The sequence below is a fragment of the Stegastes partitus genome, unplaced genomic scaffold (genome assembly GCF_000690725.1).
Source record: "Stegastes partitus isolate 25-593 unplaced genomic scaffold, Stegastes_partitus-1.0.2 Scaffold218, whole genome shotgun sequence".
NCBI lineage: Eukaryota > Metazoa > Chordata > Actinopteri > Pomacentridae > Stegastes > Stegastes partitus.
Genome location: NW_007577949.1, coordinates 192141 through 212126, shown reverse-complemented (window position 1 = coordinate 212126; position 19986 = coordinate 192141). Strand labels below are relative to the sequence as shown.

General features: G+C 38.8%; 1 protein-coding gene across 2 annotated transcripts in view; it reads right to left on the bottom strand.

Annotated features, from left to right (window-relative positions):
* Window positions 1-3208: 3208 nt before the first annotated feature.
* gorab (golgin, rab6-interacting) overlaps window positions 3209-19986 on the bottom strand; it is a 24312-nt gene continuing 7534 nt past the window's right edge. Inside the window, exons 2-6 of one of the 2 annotated variants that reach the window (XM_008280996.1) lie at window positions 9128-9329; window positions 8702-9026; window positions 7425-7526; window positions 7171-7311; window positions 3209-5165 (exon numbers count right to left, since the gene is read on the bottom strand). In XM_008280996.1, coding sequence (XP_008279218.1) covers window positions 4712-5165; window positions 7171-7311; window positions 7425-7526; window positions 8702-9026; window positions 9128-9233 — 1128 coding nt within the window. In that variant the 5' untranslated portion in view covers window positions 9234-9329 and the 3' untranslated portion in view covers window positions 3209-4711. Of the gene's footprint in view, window positions 5166-7170; window positions 7312-7424; window positions 7527-8701; window positions 9027-9127; window positions 9332-19986 lie in introns of those variants that run through there. The other variant, XM_008280995.1, reaches the window with a different exon arrangement.

Below are 19986 nucleotides of genomic sequence, written 5' to 3'. Positions count from 1 at the left end.
CGCATATGTCATCAGACAGATAACAAAAATATGAGTATGTGTGTGTGTGTGTGTGTGTGTGTGTGTGTGTGTGTGTGTGTAATATATATATTCGGATACCAGAATATATCTGATTCTGATATGAATGTATCCTGTTTCCATGTATATTGTGCACCTATACTCTTAAATATCCCTCCCTGTAATCAAAAAGTCATATCTCCGGCTTTTTTAAATCTTAAATATGAAGTCTTATAAATGTCCCTGCCTAATTAGCCTGGCTTAACTGTGTATTTTAATAAAAACACAATGAATTTAGTAAAGAATATCCTAAATATTCCCTAACTTTGTATGTAGTAAAAAAAAAATCAAATAAAAAGCTCCAAAATTAGGAGGTTTGTCCTCCGGAAAAATGCTGACTTCCTGACGGAGATACAAGATTTTCACATAAAACACCGTCATTTTATGACAGTAATCTGCAAAGTAGCTGCAGCTGTCGGATAAATGTGGTGTAAAAATGTCCACAGCGCTACACACCGGTGGCAGTAATTGAAGGCCACCTGAGCCGTGCGTGGCCGTGGCGCGCCCGGACCTGGACACGGAGCTTGTGGTTGTGTTGTTGCTGTTGTGGCTCACATGCTGCACTGTTGTAACTGTAAACGGTCTGCGGTGTTCCGACATCAAAAAGCAAATCTGCTCCTGATTAAAACAACACGGAGAGTTTACAGAGCAAGTAGGCGCTGGGATTAATTCAGCCGCACTAATTCTCATTATTTCAAAGGCCTGAGTCGCTCAGACGAGCCTCCGCTGACGGCGCGTCTTCTTCACATTGGGTCCGAGCTTTATGAGGCCAAAGGTGGCTTCACTTTATGTTGAAAGTTGGGATACTTTTTTTCCTCCCAAAATTGACAGATTCTCCCCTCAAGATTAACATCTACATTCAGTTCTGCTGGAAATGAGCTGATTTTACATCTGACATGTTAAAGAGAGCGAAATCCGCTTAAAATTCCTGAAAGATGTTCGTTGAAAGACCAACATGTTCCGTCTATCATCCAGATACTGCTGGGTTCCTATCGAAACAAATATATTAATTTGGCTATAACAATGAATCTTAAAACAGATACAGAAGTTAGATTAGGCTCCAGAGTAAATCAAATGAATGCAGCGAAGTGTGACCTGGTTCCACATATTGTCTGTTTAGTTCCATCACAGTTGTAGCTGAAGTGGAGTTCAGAGTCCACAGCGAGCTGGCTGGCTGGGTGGGGGTGGGTGGGGGGGTGGGTGAGGGTCTCTGTGGCTCTCGGACTTCTCGGGTTTCGGGGTCTTTTTCGACCTGTCGAGCGACGCCAGCGCCACATAAATCACACTTTACTTTATAAACCCCCTGCTCTCTGAAGTCCGGCCCAGCACACACACACACACACACACACACACACACACACACACACACACACACGTGCGCGCCTTCCCAGTGGAAATGTATTATGTATTCCCATGTAGAAGTGATTTCTGCAGTTTGAGCCCAGTTGGACGCTGTAATCTCCGCTGTCTATATCTTCTCATTTTTCTTAGTCATAATCCAGAGCACATTTCTCTTCCCCCCTGAGGAGTTATCTGAAAGGATTGTGACAATTGTTATTATTCCCATTTAAAACTGAAGCAGTGAGGGGGATGATGGGAAGATGTGGAGGAGAACAAACACTTTTATCTATTTGTGCAGGCCTTCATTTAGCAGAAACTTTGAGTAAAACAATGTGGAACGAGCTACAGAGGAATCCCTATTCCTCCATGAAGCAACGTTCAGAACTGTCAAAACGCTTTACCTTGTTTACTTGACACATTTTCCATGTGAGCTTGACATAATTTTTTATGTAAGTGAAGTCTGGACATATAAGTTCACTGTATTTGAATCTCTAAAGCACATACAGTCTTATGTCCCCACTTAATTTTTAATTGAGCTGAAAAATATTTCGTGTTTATAAAAAACTTATAGAAAAAAGACAAGATTTGCAGCATTATGATGAATACAAAAAATATACTGCGGTCTAACAAAACCACCACAATTTTCAGTCTTTTTTATAAAAATCTAAATTCAGCAGTAGAATTCTAGATCCTAATAACTCATAAGATTTCATGTTGTGATTAAAAATTCTGTTGTACTAAGTCACACATAACTCTGCTGTGTGTCAGGTGTACTCAGCAGTTGTTCCAGTAAACGTTCAAGTACAATGAGCAGGTTACGATTTACAGTACACTCCAAAATAAAGGAAAGTGTATACAGAAATGTAGTTGAAGTACCACAAGTAAATGCTCTCAGCGTACTAAATGGTCCTTTTCATCGTAGTACATTGTTGTTTCTAGTTTTTAGAACTGATGTACTCAAATATAAAAAGTCTTTTATGATTGCAGGCAGTCAAGGTGCAGCTATTAGCAAGTCAATACTGAATATTTTGACTTCTTTTTTTATTCAAATTGGCATGTCTATAAATGTTCTTTGCTTGAAACAAGCAATAAATATGAAAAGAAAGTTTCAAAGAATGCTGGAATATTTTTTAAACCAAATTTTCAAGCTCAATTGAAGATTAAAATGTGTTGATACATATTTCATCAGTGTATACAAAATATTTACAACCGTTAGAATTTGCAATGTACATACAGATACTGAAAAAATGCAATGGAGTAAAAATTCTTATATTGATGCATTAAATGTAATGGAGAAATGTATGTAGCATAAAATGCAATACTCAAGAAAAGTACAAGTAATATACTTTAGCAATCGTACTAGAAATACACTTAACCACAGTCCACCACTGGATCGTTTTCATATAGATCTTTACAAGTAAATGGGAATGGCATAACTGTATTGGTTTTATCTCATTTGTTTAACTTCAATTTGAAGAAATAAAATTTGCAGCTGAGGACATCCAACATTAATCTTGGAGTTTCTGCAGGTACCGACAGTACAGGGGTCACTCTCCCTCTCTCAGCCTCTACCTCCCAACTAATTAAAAAAGCTGCTTTTACAGCCTCTCATTCAGACTGCCAGATGTGACTGGAGCACTGCAAAACTCAAAGCAGTTTAGACAAAAACCTACTCCGCTTTTAAATGTATTGAAAAAGCAATGGGAGAAGCACTCTTACACTTACTGTGTAAATTCCTTCCCAGACCACAGAGTCAGTCCTGCAGATAGCTTATTGTCTTTGTACTAAAATGATAAATATACAGACAAAATACATATAAAAATATGATTCTTTATTTAAGTCAAGTATCACCCTGTACAGAAAATCTAAATACAACCCTTTTTAAATATTCATCCCATTTAAATACATGTTTTGTGTTGAAGAATATACAAATTAATGAATCAGATTTTGGTCAGGCTCACACAGTTCTTAAATTTTCACTAGATCATTGTTGTATATTATTTCTGACATTTTTTCATTTGGAGCAAGAGAAAGTAAAGCATGTAGGTCTGCATAAACATATGTAGCAGAAAGCATCCGTACATACATTAACATATCATCTTACCGTTCAGGAGGCCAGCAACTCCCCGGCTGCACTGACAAGATGAGAATTAGCTTTGTGAAACTTGAGCCCAGTGCCAACTAACAACTTCATCTACAACAATGGATTAATGCTTTGCTGAGTCTGCATGAAACAGAGGCTTTCCAGGAAATATACTGTACCAATCCTTCATTCTTGCCACAAAGTGATGAGAATCAAAAACAGCCATCTTTTGAATTCAACCTTTGCTCTGAGAGATAATTCACATAATGATGTAAAGCCACAACTTTGGAAGGCAGTCCATTTTTTGGAAGGCACACATAAAAAATGGCCAATTGAGGATAATGGCTACAAGATACTTTTCTGATTTACTCTGCAGCTGAACATGATTCTGACTGATCCTGCAGGTACAGATGAACAGTTGGGTGTCATTCGAAATTCTGGAAACACTCAAGTTACTATACCAATATGAGAAAAATCCTTTGCATGACATCTTTATTTTCTGTTTTTTTTTTTTTTAAATGTCATAAGACACCATAGTTTTCCATTTAATATGTTTAAATTAAAGCAGTCTCACGAGAAATATCTGAATTAAATGACCACAATTTATATAAAAATCCCCAAATGTCTGATCAAATACTTAAAAGATTACATATCTGGCCAGATGCTCTTTACCCGCCTTTGTTACTCGGTGCAACACACCAACCCTGTCTGCTAAAACCTGCTGCAACATACTACTTCTTAGCAACACCGATAACATTTGAAAATAACTGTACAGCCATCCAGATTATGTGTTCTTTTTAAACATGATCATGAAGAAATTAACTGATATTAGAAACACAAAATTTCAACGCGACAAAAATAAGGGAAGCACAGTATTGTGGGTCGGTCACACCTGGCACCAGTTACTGCTAGTAACGTCAGCACTCTTCACTGTCAACATACTTAATTTGTTCAACTGAAAAACTGCCATGAACATAATCCAGATAGCAATCATGTTTTCTCTTAGGCAAAAAAAAAACATTCAGTAGTGTAAGATTGGAATTTTTAGGGGACAGGGTTGTGCAGACTCATTTTCATTGTTATAAAAATAGTACTACCCTGAACTAGATACACAGCCGCTCCCAGAAATAAACACGTTTGATCAATCTGACAGTGTTAGTAGGAAAACATTAGCATTAGTGTTTTGGAGTGGACAATATAAGATAATATGAGTGTCTCTGTCTCTGCAGATCAGGAGGCTACAATTTCACTTTGTAGATGGTTTTCTGGTGTTTTACAGTCTTGTTCAGGTTTTGACGGTTCGACCACAGGTTGGTTGTCTAGCTGTACGGCATCTCTGCTCTCTTTCTTCACAATCTCTTCACCTGTGGTTCTACAGTCTGTGGTTGATAGCACCATTCCCTCCTGATTCTCCACTGAACTGTTTTCTTCTTTCTCCTCTCTCTGTGCCTCCACACAGTTTCTCCTCTCCTCTTCTTCTTCTTCCTTCTGCCTCTCCAGCTCCTCCTCAGTGGCCTGAAGCTGCAGCTGCTGCATCAATTCCTCCAGCTTGAGGGCTTTGCGCAGCTCGTTCTGCTGGATGATAGCACAGAGGTGCTCTGTTAGCTGCTCCTTCACCTCTGTTTTCTTGTGCAGGTCCAGTTTGGCCATCACATACTCAGCCTCTGCCTTCTCATAACGCTTTCTGTGACAAAATGTGAAGAAAAAATGTGGAGAAAAAAATGTCAGAAACATAACAGTAAATTTATAACAATCATATAAATAATACATCTAATTTAAGTCTTGATTTCCCTGAATCACTGTAACTCTGTGAGAATATTTGCTGTCACAGATTCCAATCGACTGTTCCTTGACAGTTCAAAAGAACTATAGCCAAAGTGGATACGGACACATTATGGAATGTCAAGCAAAACTGGCTCCAGCTTCTACAATCTGAGGAGTTGTTTTTTAAAGATGATTTTTTGGGGGCTTTTCCGCCTTTATTTCATGGGACAATTTAAAGGGAGAGTGGGGAGAAGAGTGTGAAAAGGACAGGCAGCAAATGAGCCATTGGTTGGACTTGAACTGCAGCCGCTGTGTCGAGAACTACAGCCCTGTACAGGGGTCGCTGTCTGATCCGGTTGAGCTACCAGGGTGTCCGATCTGAGGATTTATTTGATTTGTTCTTTACCATACATCCATTTTCAACTGAACATCTTTGAGCAATGGGGCTGTTAGACAAACTAGCAGTATGAAAAAGACTGGTTCAGGGCACCTATTGGGAAGTCTCAAATAATTACAAATATTAGTAAAAAGAAGTGCCAGATTAATTCACTTATTAGAGTACTCTGGTTTATAAAGAAGAGTGGGAAATGACCTTTCATCATGACTGATGATACAGGAAGTTAAACATATTTCATTTGTATTTAGTGAGTTACACAGGATTTTAGATTCAAGCTTCACTAATCACTGCATGTTGTCACAGAGTCGCACATTCTCCAGAACATCTGAGCAGAACGCCGTTGTGTATAAAACACACAAGCTTTGTAAGTGGAAAAAGGTTCTGTGAGTACAGGAATACAGCTGCAGGGGGCAGTGTTTCTAGGGTTTACAAACAGAGCATTAACAGTAAATGTACAGTACATTCATAGTGATATGGCCTATTTAAAAAAAAAAAAAAAAAATTAAAAAAAGAGTAGCACACTGACATCTTTCAGCACAGCCCTGTGATCGAATATAAAACAGTGCAGCGCATGAGGAGCTGCATGTACAGTGGCTGAACGAAACCAAAAATTTAACAAAGACAAACACGTTTTCAAATTGGCTTAAGCAGGTGGATATATGAAGAAAACAACATTGTTTTTAACAAATAATTAATATTATTCTGCCTCCACTGAAAACAGAAGGCTAACAGCAAACTGTGGCCTTGCTTTACTCTTGTTTCAACTATTAGTAGATTTGTATAATGAACTATTTCAGGAATATAGTGATTTGAATGTCTGTCTGTGGAAGGTCTCTATTTGGGAAAGTAAGTAACTGTTTATATTTATAGCTGACATGCTGAAAATTACTTCAACAAACCTTTGCCTACTTGTCATTGTAACAGAGGCATCTCTCTCATTCTCTGACATTTGTCGGAATGAAGTGGACTTAAAATTCTCACTATACAACAAAAGGGACCCTTTTTCGCTGCAGACAATTTGGCTTGTCACAGCAGGGAAAGCACAGGTGAAATTAATTCTATTAACAGAGTCTCCGTTCCATCAAGTGTTGCCATAAGCAATGACAATGAAATAAAATGCTCAAGAACAGGCCATGAACCCATCTGTAAGTAAACTTTTGATTTCCTAAGCTTGACAAATCAACATATTTCATCTCTGATGAAGACGCGGTATTGTTGAAACGTTAGTCCGTTTTCACAACAAAAGGCAGCAGTTTAGGCAGTGTGCTCCAGTTCCCTATTTTTTGTTAGCTGTCCTTGAGCTCAGAAGCACCTGCTTCAGCTGCATTTTGCTGGAAGATGTGCAGAGGAACCTGTTTCTATGTGAAACATATGTATTGGACTCTAGTACTTTCCTCTCCTCCTCTCTGCATATAATTCAAACAGCTTCTCACTACTACTGTGTATCCATCAGGAACCATTCAATTGTTTTTATTAAACTCAACTCTCTAATAGTTTTGTATTTTTTTTTACTGTCGTGTCTCTCTACCTTGCAGCAGTGTAGTCCCAGCTGGCTTGCTCTATCTTTCCTCTAAGGATGCCAATATCATTTGACACCATGTCATCAAGGGCCTGCAGCTCCTTCTGGATTCTTTTCAGCTTTACAGCCTCTGCCTGAGTTTGTCTGGATCTGTTGAGATAAACTTTCAGGGTTAATTTTTTTTGGTCTTCACTGTATTGGAGATCAATTCCATCTGTCATGATTACATGTTACTACACAGCATCAAAATAACTTGTACTTACTTCTCTGCAATAGTTTTTGTCAGCAGAGCTTTCTTACGTTTATTCCTCTCTTCAATTAGTTTGCGCTCTTGCTGTAGTTGTTCCAGGCGTGATTTTTCCCGTCTGTGACCACACACAAAGACAATTCAACACATTAAAATGCATTTTAAATACAAAGTCAAAAAAAGAGAGGGAACTGACATGATAAAATTAGCTGTAGATCTGATACAAACCTACAAATTAACTTTTGAACAAAAAATATGAAAACATATCCTTTCGAAAGGCTGCTTAATCATAAAGTAAGATTATGAGATTTTCCCCATATTGTGGAAACATATATTGGACTTAGGAAATTATATGAAAATGTTTCAGTCCAAATCAGTCCCTGCTTTCAGTTGTCCCTTCCTTGTCTTACTTATCTCACAACTGTCTTAAACATATCTTAGGTCTTAATACTCAGTTCCAATTTTAGTTAAATCATATCTTTTGTACGACATGTGCATGACACATGATGTGAACCTAAAGTTCTCCAACGCCATGCATGTATAGATTCAACTGAAATGTAAGCTCACTGTGAACAAGACTGATTATGTTAGTATCATTTGTGCAGCGGTCAAATGTGCAAAAAAGGAAACGTCAAAATACGTGAATTCTGACCGAAGCGTTCTAAACATGAATAGCCAAACAGGTGAATGTCAGTCACATCTCAGATCACATACGCATGGTTATGTTCACAATACATTGTCAAGTGACACAAATCTGATTTGTAAATAAACTCATTTCTCATTAGGTCTGAACCACTTGCATATTAGGTCGTAGAACTGACACATACCTGATCTCTGGCACACATTAGTATATTTACATGGAATTTATCCCACATTATCCTGATTTTGATCATATTTGGGATATTACATTATTGTAAAGCATGAAAACCAAGTAGATCTTATGACTGTGCACAAAATTACTACAGTAACCAGGCTACCCATCACCCATGTTCAATTGTGTCTTAATTTGCCGCAGTCTCAGTAACTATGCTTTATATCCATAAACAATGTTCAATAAGCAGGATAAAGTAAGTCACAGTATTCTGGTTCTGTAAGACTTTTCAAGGTTTCTAAAACCAGGGTAAGATGTTTACATGCACAGTACATAATCAGATAATCCAGACTCAAGATGACAGCCACAGCAACAGCTGTTTCTACCCCCCCATCGCAGGCAACGGTAGTTTCAAGGGTAATAAACAGTCTACATGTTGTTTCGGGCCTTTACAGTGTGTATGGTAACAAAAGCATACTAACAGTTCCACCTCTTGTTTCTCCAGCTCTTGGACCGGCGGGCAGCCCTCATCTGCAGCTGGTTCATGGTTGTCATTTGGTTTCGTCTCAGCGGGCTTCTGCTGCACCTTCTCTTCGTTATTCGGAGCCCCTGACCCGGTTGCCGGCTGAGACTCTTCCCTCTGCGGCGGTTTGGTGAGTTGCTGCTCTGGTGGAAGGACAGGGGATCCGGCTCCAGCAGTTTTCTGAGCGGCTAACTGCAGTGCCTTCTCCCGCTGTAACTGTTGCCGACTCCGGTTAGCTGGACCTGGTTTTCGACCGCGGGCAGCCCCAGCAGGTACCGCAGATTCTAAAAACATACGCGGTCCGAGCTACTGTTAAAGTGGTATTAAAGATAAAGACAAGCAGAGCAACCAATCGGAAAGCCTAGGGAGTAGTAGGAAACGTTACCTTTTTGCTGCATCCTCCGAAGCTCCTCGTCAGAAAAACCGGCCCAGCCGCTCATTTTACAATCCACAAGTAAAATGACCCAAACAAGACAGTAGAAATGTTGCATGCAGCAACTGTTCTGATTATTGCACGTTGACACTCATCGAAACGTCTCAAATTTACAGTCAAAGTCTACGAAGCTACAAAACTCCCACACCGCCATCTTTGTTTATTGATGCCACGTCAAGGACCCGCAAAAGACCGGCGAAGTTGACGTGACAGATATCGCCTGAATAAAAAAAGAATAAAAAGAAGAAGAAATAGTAACGGATAAAGTTGACAACGTTTCATAATTTAAAAAACATATATATATATATGTATGTTTTGCCGAAGTTAAAAATATATTTTGACGTATTTTAATAATTTGAACACAGACGTAAGACTTATGATAAGATCGAACACTTATCAGTCGTGTATAAAGTGTTTAGGTTTAGAATATACTTTTATGTTAGTGTGTTTCCACTTAATTTTGCATCCGTTGTGCCTGCATTAATTTCTCATCTGCTGCCACCTTCAGATCTTTGAAGGACTGACTATGGGTCAGAGGTTAATTAAAGAACCACTTCATGTGAAAGCTGCATGAAATTTAGTGGTTGTACTGCAAAGTGGAGGCATAGACACCCTGTTGTGTGGGTGTTGAGTGTGTCTAATTTAATTTACTCCCTATTTGTAAACAGGCCAGACAATATAAATCAGATATTATAATTATAATTATATCTATAATTAAAATAGATTTTATATCAACCATTTAAGTTTCTATGATGACTACAACATCAGAGCATAAAGATTGTTCGTATTCTGTTCTTTACATTTAACTGTGCAAGCTTCACTAGAAATTCTTTAACTCTGATCAGCTACTCTTATTTACCCAAGTACAACTGACACCAAATTGCCTCATTTTGACTTACTTACTGTAGGGGAGAGTAAACAAAACTTACTTTGGGGTGCATTCTGTCGAAATTTCTTGCTTTCAAAAAATCAACGACTTGGGCAGTGACCACCGGGTCATTTCTTGAATGGTGTTTTTTCAAATGCAGAAGAGAAGATAAAATACAATCCAGGAAGGCTGGTTTGTGGAATAAACCCATGGGCTTAAACAAGGTTAAACACAGCACAGAAGTCTATAATACTATAAGACAAGACTTTAGAGTACAACACAATATATCACAATAACCAATCATTTTTCCCTCTATTTGGATCATTGAACAAATACCTTCCATGTTTTTGTCATAGCCTGTGTTCCCTGCTTCACCAACACAGTAGTCTCTTGGTGAGGGGAATGCACTTTAATTCTCAGTTTTATCATGGCCAGGTTCTAAAAGGCATGAGCAGCTGGGGCTACACTTTGAAATCAGGTCTGAATGGTAATCAGACTTTTCAAACAGCCCCGGAAGCCTTTAACTTCTTTAATCCTGTCACGTCATGCACTTTTTTTTTGTTTTTTTTGTTAACACATACAAAGTGATGCCACACATATCATGTCTGCTGAGTCATGGTTAAGGTGAAGGTGGGATCTGTGCAGGACCAGAAAACTATTTGAGGACTTTGCTACAGGGGACTGAGTCCCATTATTTTTACTCTTGCTTTACTGCTATTCAGCAAACACATCACACACTGCTTACATTCAGCTCTATTATAACTTATGCCGTCATTACTGTCCATGTATGACTTTGCACGGTAATTGGTCAAGGTATAAACATAAAGCGTGTCTTTTCCTTGGCAGTGCTGAGGAGTCAAAGCGATGCAAAAAGAATGACCTCTGCTTGGAAACTAATAAAAACTTGCCTCCACATCTTTTTTGCATCTGGAAGCCAATTATGTGCAAGTTAAAAGGCGAAACACCTCAGGAGGGCATAAATTGCCGGCAGAGTGCAGACAGAACCAGGCATGGAGGCCAGATGGCAGAGAAAGAACTACTTTGGGCTCAGAATGTGTTTTGCTGCTGTAATGCCGGGCAGAGGATAGGACAGCCTTGGATCCCTGATTAGAGAGAGCCAGAGGGTGCACATGGCTCATTACTGAGATGACCTGTGGAGGAAGATCAGGGTTAGAGGTTGGGGGGAAGTGAATAAATCCCCTGCGGGAATAGGTGGTACGAACTGAAGAGGAGGTACAATGATGAGTCCACTCAGTTCAGAAGTTCAGCATTTCAGATCTGTCGCCCACGTGTGTTAAGTAGCGTTTACCAAGAGTCAGAGAAAGTTTGTCCTCTCTGCAACACAGCAAGTGGACATTAATCTGAAGTTTGTTCATATGTGACTTATTAAACAAAATCTATTTTTTAGATGGGAACCAATACAATAAATTGTGTGAAAACTTTAAACATAAAGTTGCCTATTTGTTAGGCAACTTTTTTGCTCATATTGTTCCTCTAATCAATCTCTTGTCAGCAATGTAAAGGTCCTTGACTGGTGATTTTACACATCCCATTTTTCCCATGACAAAAAAATCAGAAACACTTAACTTTTTTTCTTTAATTTAGCACACCAATACTTTATTTAGATTTATGTGCATTTTTTTTTTACTCACAACTATTTCGGTTAAATCATCAAATAAAAAATTCATCTGTGCTTATCAGCAAACCAGCATTTCCTACACAGCCAACATTTCATAGCAAACAAAGCAGTTGTTGGGCAAATGATTACAGACCACATATGAAATAAGTTCTGTTCAGGACTGAGACTTCCATGCTGTAGGAACCAGCCCTGGTTGTTACTGTATCAGGGTTTAGGCTAACATCATTATGTTTTTTTTCTTATGAAAGTGTAACATTTAGGTTAAAAACATGAACCACAAGGCATAAATTAAACTTCTGCAATGTTATATATTTTCAGTGTATTTTCCTACAATATCTCATACATAAAAACAAGGTTGCTAAACCTGTAGTGGGTGTCTGCAGATCTCTACAATGAAACACAGATACCATACTTATGTTGGACATCCATGGAAGACCATGCTGGAGAAACATATATTTGAAGAGTTCATTTGCAAAAACAGATAACTCCATTTTTATAGATTTTAAGAAAACTTTTTTTTGTTGTTGTTTGCATGAGATAATATTAATCAAACTGAAGTTGAGAGGATTTGACCCAGTAGAAATGACATGACAAAAATAGAGATAACTTAAGTTTGATTGATATTGTCTCAGGTAGACGATGGAAAAGCGCGTTTTCTGAACGTTTTTGAAGATGGAGTTATCTGTTTTTGCATATGAACTCTTCATTTTTTGACTTGTTTTTAATGTATAAAGACCTCTAACAGAAGTCCTGATAACATACTTTTTGTGTGTGTCCACAGCGTTCAAAGTAGGTCGGGCCAAATGTCCAGACTGTGGAAGGGAACACCTAAACAACACAATGTAACTCCAAGTCAATCACACTTGTGCAAAATCAACCTGTCCAGTTAGGAAGCAACACTGATTGTGAATCAGTTTCACCTGCTGTTGTGCAAATGGAACAGACAACAGGTGGAAATGAGAGGCAATTAGCAAGACAACCCCTGTAAAGGAGGGGATCTGCAAGTGGTGACCACAGACCACTTCTCTGTTCTCATCCTTTCTGGCTGATGTTTTGGTCACTTTTACATTTAGTCAGTGCTCTCAGCCCTAGAGGTAGCATGAGGTGGTGTCTACAACCCACAGAAGTTGTTCAGCTAGTGCAGCTCATCCAGGATGGCCCATCAATGTGAGCTGTGGCAAGAAGGTTTCCTTTGTCTCTCAGCACAGTGTCCAGAGCCTGGAGGAGATACCAGGAGACAGGCCAGTACACCAGGAGACACGGAGGGAGCTGTAGGAGGGCAACAACCCTGCAGCAGAACTGCTACCTACTCCTTTGTGCAAGGAGGACCAGGAGGAGCACTGCCAGAGTCCTGCATCATGACCTCCAGCAGGCCACTAATATGTCATAAAAGGAACAGTGTGTTTGAGGTGTACCTTAAAATACATCCACAGGTGTGCCTCCAGTTAACTCAAATGTTGTCAATTAACCTATCAAAAGCTTCCAAAGCCATGACATCTTCACCTGGGCTTTCCCAAATAGTTTGAAGACATAGCAATCTTAGTGTATGTAAACTTCTGACTTTGAAAACGTAGCAAAAAAAATTTCTCTAAAAAATTCTCTCTCTCATTATTCTGGCATTTAGCAAATAGAAATAATTTAGGTCATACTAACTGACCTAAAACAGGAAACGTTTAGTGTGATTTAATGTCAAACAGTGAGGAAAAAAAGGTTATACATCTTTTTATATAGTGTATGTAAACTTCTAGTTTCAAATGTATCTGGATAGTGAATATGGACGGTAAGTGTCACAAACACGCAAAATTAACATCATATACACATTTGTCAAATGTGGAATGCTTGCTGACTTGATTCCTTGGAAATATTATAATATGACATGAGGAACATGGTCTAGTTCTGTGGTATTCAGCCATTGTTGATGATGCTGACAGAGGTATCCAAAGACACATTTGGTTTTATTCCACGTAAGAAATGGTCATTTGTTTTGAATAGAACATTGGCTTGTAATGGTGGATGATTTATATTTGCAGTAAGTGTGCCCATCACCTTTGGCCTCCCTGCTATCCTTAAAGACACATAGCCTATGTGGCTGATTCAATCAAACAGGAAGCACTGTGAAACATAAACAGCCAGTCCGAGATATCAGGGAGTAGGAGCCTGGAAGGAATTGAGGATGATTGGGGTCAGGCCGTGGCTACGGCTCTGAGCTGGAACCTGGAAGAACTTCTAATTGCTGTTTAAAAAAAATATGTATGTAGAGTCAAAGCTGACCCCTCAGCCTTCTTTCCTTTTCTCCACCAAAGTGCCTTCTTGCTTCCCTCAGCTATAGTTGTGAATTTGCTCTTTATTTTCTATCGTTGACATGCCCTTCTGCCATTTGCAGCCAGTCTGTAGTGCTAGACAGTGGCCTGACATCATGCAAACTTTTCCTTTTATCATTCTCTTCACCTTTGGTGTGTGCATCTCAGTTTTGGTGCGTTTCCCCACTCTCCTATTGTCTGTGGAAAAGAAAAATGGTGCTTTGATTCAGTCGTGGTTTTGTGAACTGCTTCTTGACAGTCCTCTTTCTCTTTTTAAGTTTTTTGCTTGAGCCTAAAATTTTCCTGTAAACATTCCCTTAAGCCATTTTATTGTTAGAAAAACACTTATTAAACAGTATACTGTTATATATATTTGATCTTGTCAACTCCTTTATCGACATGGAATATTTGAAGGTCATTCCGTACAAAATCATTACATTTTTAGAACATTTTCTGCTCAGCCCTTGTCTTATTTGCCTAACATTTTTTCTAGAATAAAATATGGATCTTTAAAAAGACAATTGTGAAACTGTAACTTGATATATCAAACACTTTCTGGCATAACATGTTTTTTAAAAAGCCTGTCTGCCTACTTTCATCATGCCAAATTTTAAGCTTTTCTCTTTAATAATTCCTAATATATTGCTATCCAAATGCTCTTGGTACCAAATTTTAAGGTGTGAAAAAAAAACCTTCTGAATATTAGGTTAAAGCATTTATCTCAGAAAGTGCTTGGTATATCAGTCTAAAATATACCAAAAAATACCATTTTAAATATCCATAGTTTATGATGAAATGCAGTTTTAAAAAAACAAACCAAAAAAAACAGATGTTGGAGCAGAAGGCCCTTGATGATTTGAAATGGAATAACCCTTAACCCTCCACAATATTTGGTACCTGATCTGAAGAAGAGTGCAAGACAAAGGAGGTTTTTTGTTTTTTCACAGGCTCCGTCAGTGATGGATTTTAATATTTATTCTGCTGTCGAAAGCTTAACCACTATCATGCGATTGAGGGACATGCTTCAATGCTGCCCTGTTCTTGAGGCTGCTCAAGGACATTTTCAAATTATTAGCACTTCTTTATTATGTCTGATCAATCTATACTTATTAACAACTGCAATTATATATATCTATGTAACAATTCAATTTTCCATTCAGTTTTATTTCTACAGTGCAATTAACAACATATATCATCTCATTCTGTACCTCTTACCTGAAGGCAGGAGGGAAAACAGATGGTAGGATGGGTAATGAGGATCCTTGATTATATCGGAAGCTCTGCCTGTGCAGTGCTGTTGGAAAATTTCCACGAAGAAGGGAGAGGGGCAGCAGTGATCTTACTGGCTGTTTTCACTAAATGGCCAAGTTGGTGACGGCTTGTCTTTACCATACCAGGACCTGAGGCTGTAGGTCAGAATGCTTTAGGTGGTGTCTAAAGAATGGGTGGTGTTGGGCTTTCTTCACAATAATCAAGGTGTTGGTGGTGGAGCTCAGATCACCAGCCAGGTACATGCCCAGAATGTTTACATTGCTGACCTTGTGCACACTGGCGCCATCAGTGGTCAGTGATGACAGTGCTTGCTGACCCTTCTAAATTCAAACAACATCTATTAAGTTTTGTCAGTGTTTAGGAGGAAGTTGCGGGATCTGCACCACTCAGTTGCTTCACCTGCATCCTATAGGCCGACTCGTCGTCGTCAGTACTGAGAACCACCACTGACTGACCTGTCATCAACAAACATAACAGTGTGTTTGGCATTGCCATCGTGGGTAAGCAAAGTGAACAGAAAGGGACTCAGAATGCAGCAGTGAGGGAAACCTGCGCTTGCTGAGATAATTCTTGATGTATGACTGCTGACCCTGACTGTCTGCTGCCTCTGTATCAGGAAGTTAAAGACCCAGTTGCAGGTACCTGTGTCCATACCCAGCGATCCCAGCTTTCAATAAGCTGTTGGTGAATTAAAGTGTTAAAAGCTGAGCTACAGTCGATGAAGAGGTGTTTGGTATAGGTCTTCTTCCACTGTGTGACATGTGAGGTGCACTGTAATGTTGATTTCATCCTCTGTGAACTTGTTGGTACTATGTGCAAACTGTAGAGGATTTAAGTTTGCAGAGAGGCGGGCCTTAATGTGCTTTATGACAAGCTGTTTGGAGCATTTCATCACTATGGGTGATCCCGGCATCTTAACTGAGACACAAACCGCGGATCTTCTAGCTGCGAGGCGACGGTGCTAACCATGCAGCCATGAATACTTATGATATCACTTATTTAACATTTTATATTTTTATTGAAATCTGTTTTTACTGTGACATTAAAGTCAAAATGTTGAAAAGCATAAGAGAAGAACACTTCCAAGGGGTGAGGGGCTGCTTAGTTATGCTGCTATGGGCCTATGCTATTGGAGGATTTCTCATCTATCTGTCACTGATACATTTATATAGCCACCGCTGCATATCACTAAATTTGTTTTCTCTATTGTCTTTGCTTTGTGCTTTGTCCTCTCTTCTGATCTGCAGTTACTGGTCTCACAAACCTCCCCAGTGTTTGTTGTTTTCATAGGTGTTGTTCATCTGTTTTTTTGCTGCTATCCTTTCTTCTGTTATCTTTACCCTCATCCCAACCAATTGGGGCAGTTGGCTGCCAAAGGCTTTGCTCAGTCTTTGGATTTGTTGGATTTCTGTCTAAAATGTATTATTTTCATGTCTTCATCTTACCATGTAAATTGCTTTGAGTTTACTTATCTTGTGAATTCGTGCTATATAAATAAAACTGACATGAATTAAGTTAAACCACAATCTTATTCTGTTGCCTATTTTATACTGTCAGAAAGTGCAAAAACATAAACTCAGTTCCTGTTTGTATTTGTATTTACTGAGTTTTACTACCCATTCATTGACATTACAAGGCAGTCTGGTGTCTTTTAAACAGGCATTTTACTATAACCAAACCATCAAAATTAGTACAACATTAAGCAAGCTCAATATGTTAAAGGGAGTCTATAGGATTATTGTCAGCTAATATTTTTTCCAGAAGCAAGCAAGGCTAAAGTAGGGTAGGCTAAGCATGTCTTGGGCTGTAAATTTCTGTTGAACAACAGTAGGTGCAGCTTCTTAAAGCCCTGTTGTTATAGCGAGGTTGTCAGGTTTGTGACCATCAAACCTTTCCAGAAACTAAAAACTTGTGCAGAGCAGTATTCAATTCTGTTCAGGAGTCGTTAGTCAATGAGCTGTAAAGGTGTTGGTATAAATCTCTTCTAACCTTCGGTGCCCAAGCTAGTTGTTGTCTTAAGGTTAAGCTAGGCTAGCCAATTCTAATCCAATATACTATTCGTCATATTGAGTGAATATCTCGTCACATTCCACTAGCTGTTCATTCTGTATGCACACTGAAAATAATATCTGTGGATTTAAAACGTACTGGAAAACAGGTCGGATCAGTCAACAAAACACTTATTCAGTCCAGTACTAAGAGAAAGGGATAGCAAATGTGACAAATACTATCTAAATATGCCAACTAGTTAAATAGCAACAGTCTTTCTGTAGAATCATATAATTCACCTTTAACACAGTGTGATTTATATACCTTAAAATACACAATTATTTGACATATTTTGATGTGTGTTAGGCAGTTCAGGAGGTTATCAAGCCTTGCATAGGTTCCCAAAAAGGCCTGTGCCTTCCTTAAGATATATGAATAATGAAACTGACAGGGGGCTGGAAACACTTGCTGACACAGGCAGGTAACTGGTTCAGCAGGGGTGTGTTTTGACTTTGGGCTGACCCTGGCTGAACCTGACTAAACAGAATCAGAAAATTTGAGTATTTTTAAACAGCCAATCACACGTGATGACAACTGATTCATCAGGCCTCACTCTTTGCCCAGAAACCCCCATAAAAAGACTTCGATTGAAGTCTCATAGAAGCTCATTAGGAGGGAAAATGTGGTCTCATACACCAAAGCTTAAATAGAGATTCAGCTGTCTCCAGCATGGCCTCGAACGATTTGGCCGCTGAATCAGATTCTTAATCAAATTATTTTTAGCTATGGCACATTTAATCCACTGTTGTTTTATTCATTAGCCATTCCACAAATTTATTGTGGCTCTGGCGGCCTCACTGTCTCTCATCTCAACCATTTCCCAGAGTGTAGCACACACACACATCTGGTCTGAATCAAGCTGAACGAGAGGGAGAGAATGCCTATTAGCAGTCTTTGGCATAGGTACACCCTGTGAACAGCCGTGCCCCATCTCCCCTGGAGTTTCTGGTAGTCCTGTGCTGTATACAAGCTTTAGCTCAGCTCACTTGGCATGCCCTTATTAGTTGATTTCATTACAAGGGGTACAAAGTGAACAGAAGTCATGGATTGGGCTTTCTCTGGCACTGCTAGTGGTAAAGCACCCCTGCTGAGAGTATATAGAGTTAAGGGGGGAAAAAAATCAAGCCTCAACTGAATTAATCATATTAAATCCAAATATGTGTTGTGTTTATGGATATGCAAAGCAATAATGATTCATTGCTCTGAACAAAAAAACAAACTGTGATAATTACACTAATTTATGAGCCCCTCTTGTTTGGCCTCTATGTTCTTCATAAACAATTACATAAAATTGATTTGGGTATTTTGAAAGTCACATTGTATGAGGCTCACTGGGTTGAAGATATAAAAAAATCCCAAATGTAGGTTGAAATGAGAGGCCATACACATAGATAAATAGAAAGCATTCATGTTAATAATCTTAACTTGATAAAAATCCTCAGATGGTGTTTTGTCTTTCAAACATTTATCCATAATTCTTTTATTTGATTATTTGTAGAGAGAATAAGGATGACGCTTAATCGTCACTAGGGTCACGGGGGGCTGGAGTCTATCCCAGCTGACTCAGGGTGAAGGCAGGGGACACCTGGACAGGTAACCAGTCTGTCACAGGGCTACACAGAGAGACAGCAGGCACACTCACATTCACATCAAGGACTATTTAGAATCAATTAACCTCAACATATTTTTGGACTGTGTGGGAGGAAGCTGGAGAAAACAACAGGGAGAACATGCAAACTCCACACAGAGAGATCCCAGGCGTTGTAACCAGGACGCAAACTTCTCGTGGTGAGGTGACAGTGCTAGCCATCGTACAGGCCAACTGAATTCAAAGAATGGAATTTTGATGGTGTTGAACTATTGACCCCCAGCATCACCGTGAAACATAGCCACAGCCAAAGCCACTGTCACACAATTTATCCACTAACCTTAATCTAAAGCCAACTTTAACCTTGACTGTTTGGCGATGTAAAGACTGAAGAAAATGTTGTGACATTCCCAGAATATCTTTACTGTCCCAAATTTCCTTCACATTCCAAAAAGTTGTCACATGCCGTACATGCTTTTTAAAATCTTTTTTTATGTCCATATTCGAAAACATGTTTTCTGAGCAAGTTTTCTTTGTATTTCTTTTCCGAAACCGCTTTCATTATCAAGGTGTCCCCATGTTCTCAGAAATAACTTAATTTTCCAAACTGTCCTCACTTTCTCAAAACATCCCAAATTCTTTGTATGTATCCACTATTCTAACATTAATTTTACTTTCCAAAAATGCAGTCCTGTTGTCTTTATTTACTCTGGCCAGTTTTATTATGGTAGATGTATTAGTATGTTTATGTGTACCCTGCTATTTAATAATGAAAATGGAAATGTTATGATAATTCTGTGTATTGGTGCAATCATTGGTAACAACTGATGAATGTATGGATAGAGGTAATGTAAAACATGTATGTTTTGACTTATTGTGACTAGTTAGATGTCGCCTAAGTTAAGAGTGGCCTTAAATAGATTACCATTGTGTAGATCATGATATCCAGGAATGCTTAGAACTTTGCAAATATTGTCCTTGCAGAGAAGTTTAAGTGGGACTTACACAGTGGAAGAAAAAAAAAACCTGAATGAATATACAGATGTTAATAAATAATAATAATAATAATAATAATAATAATAATAATAATAATAA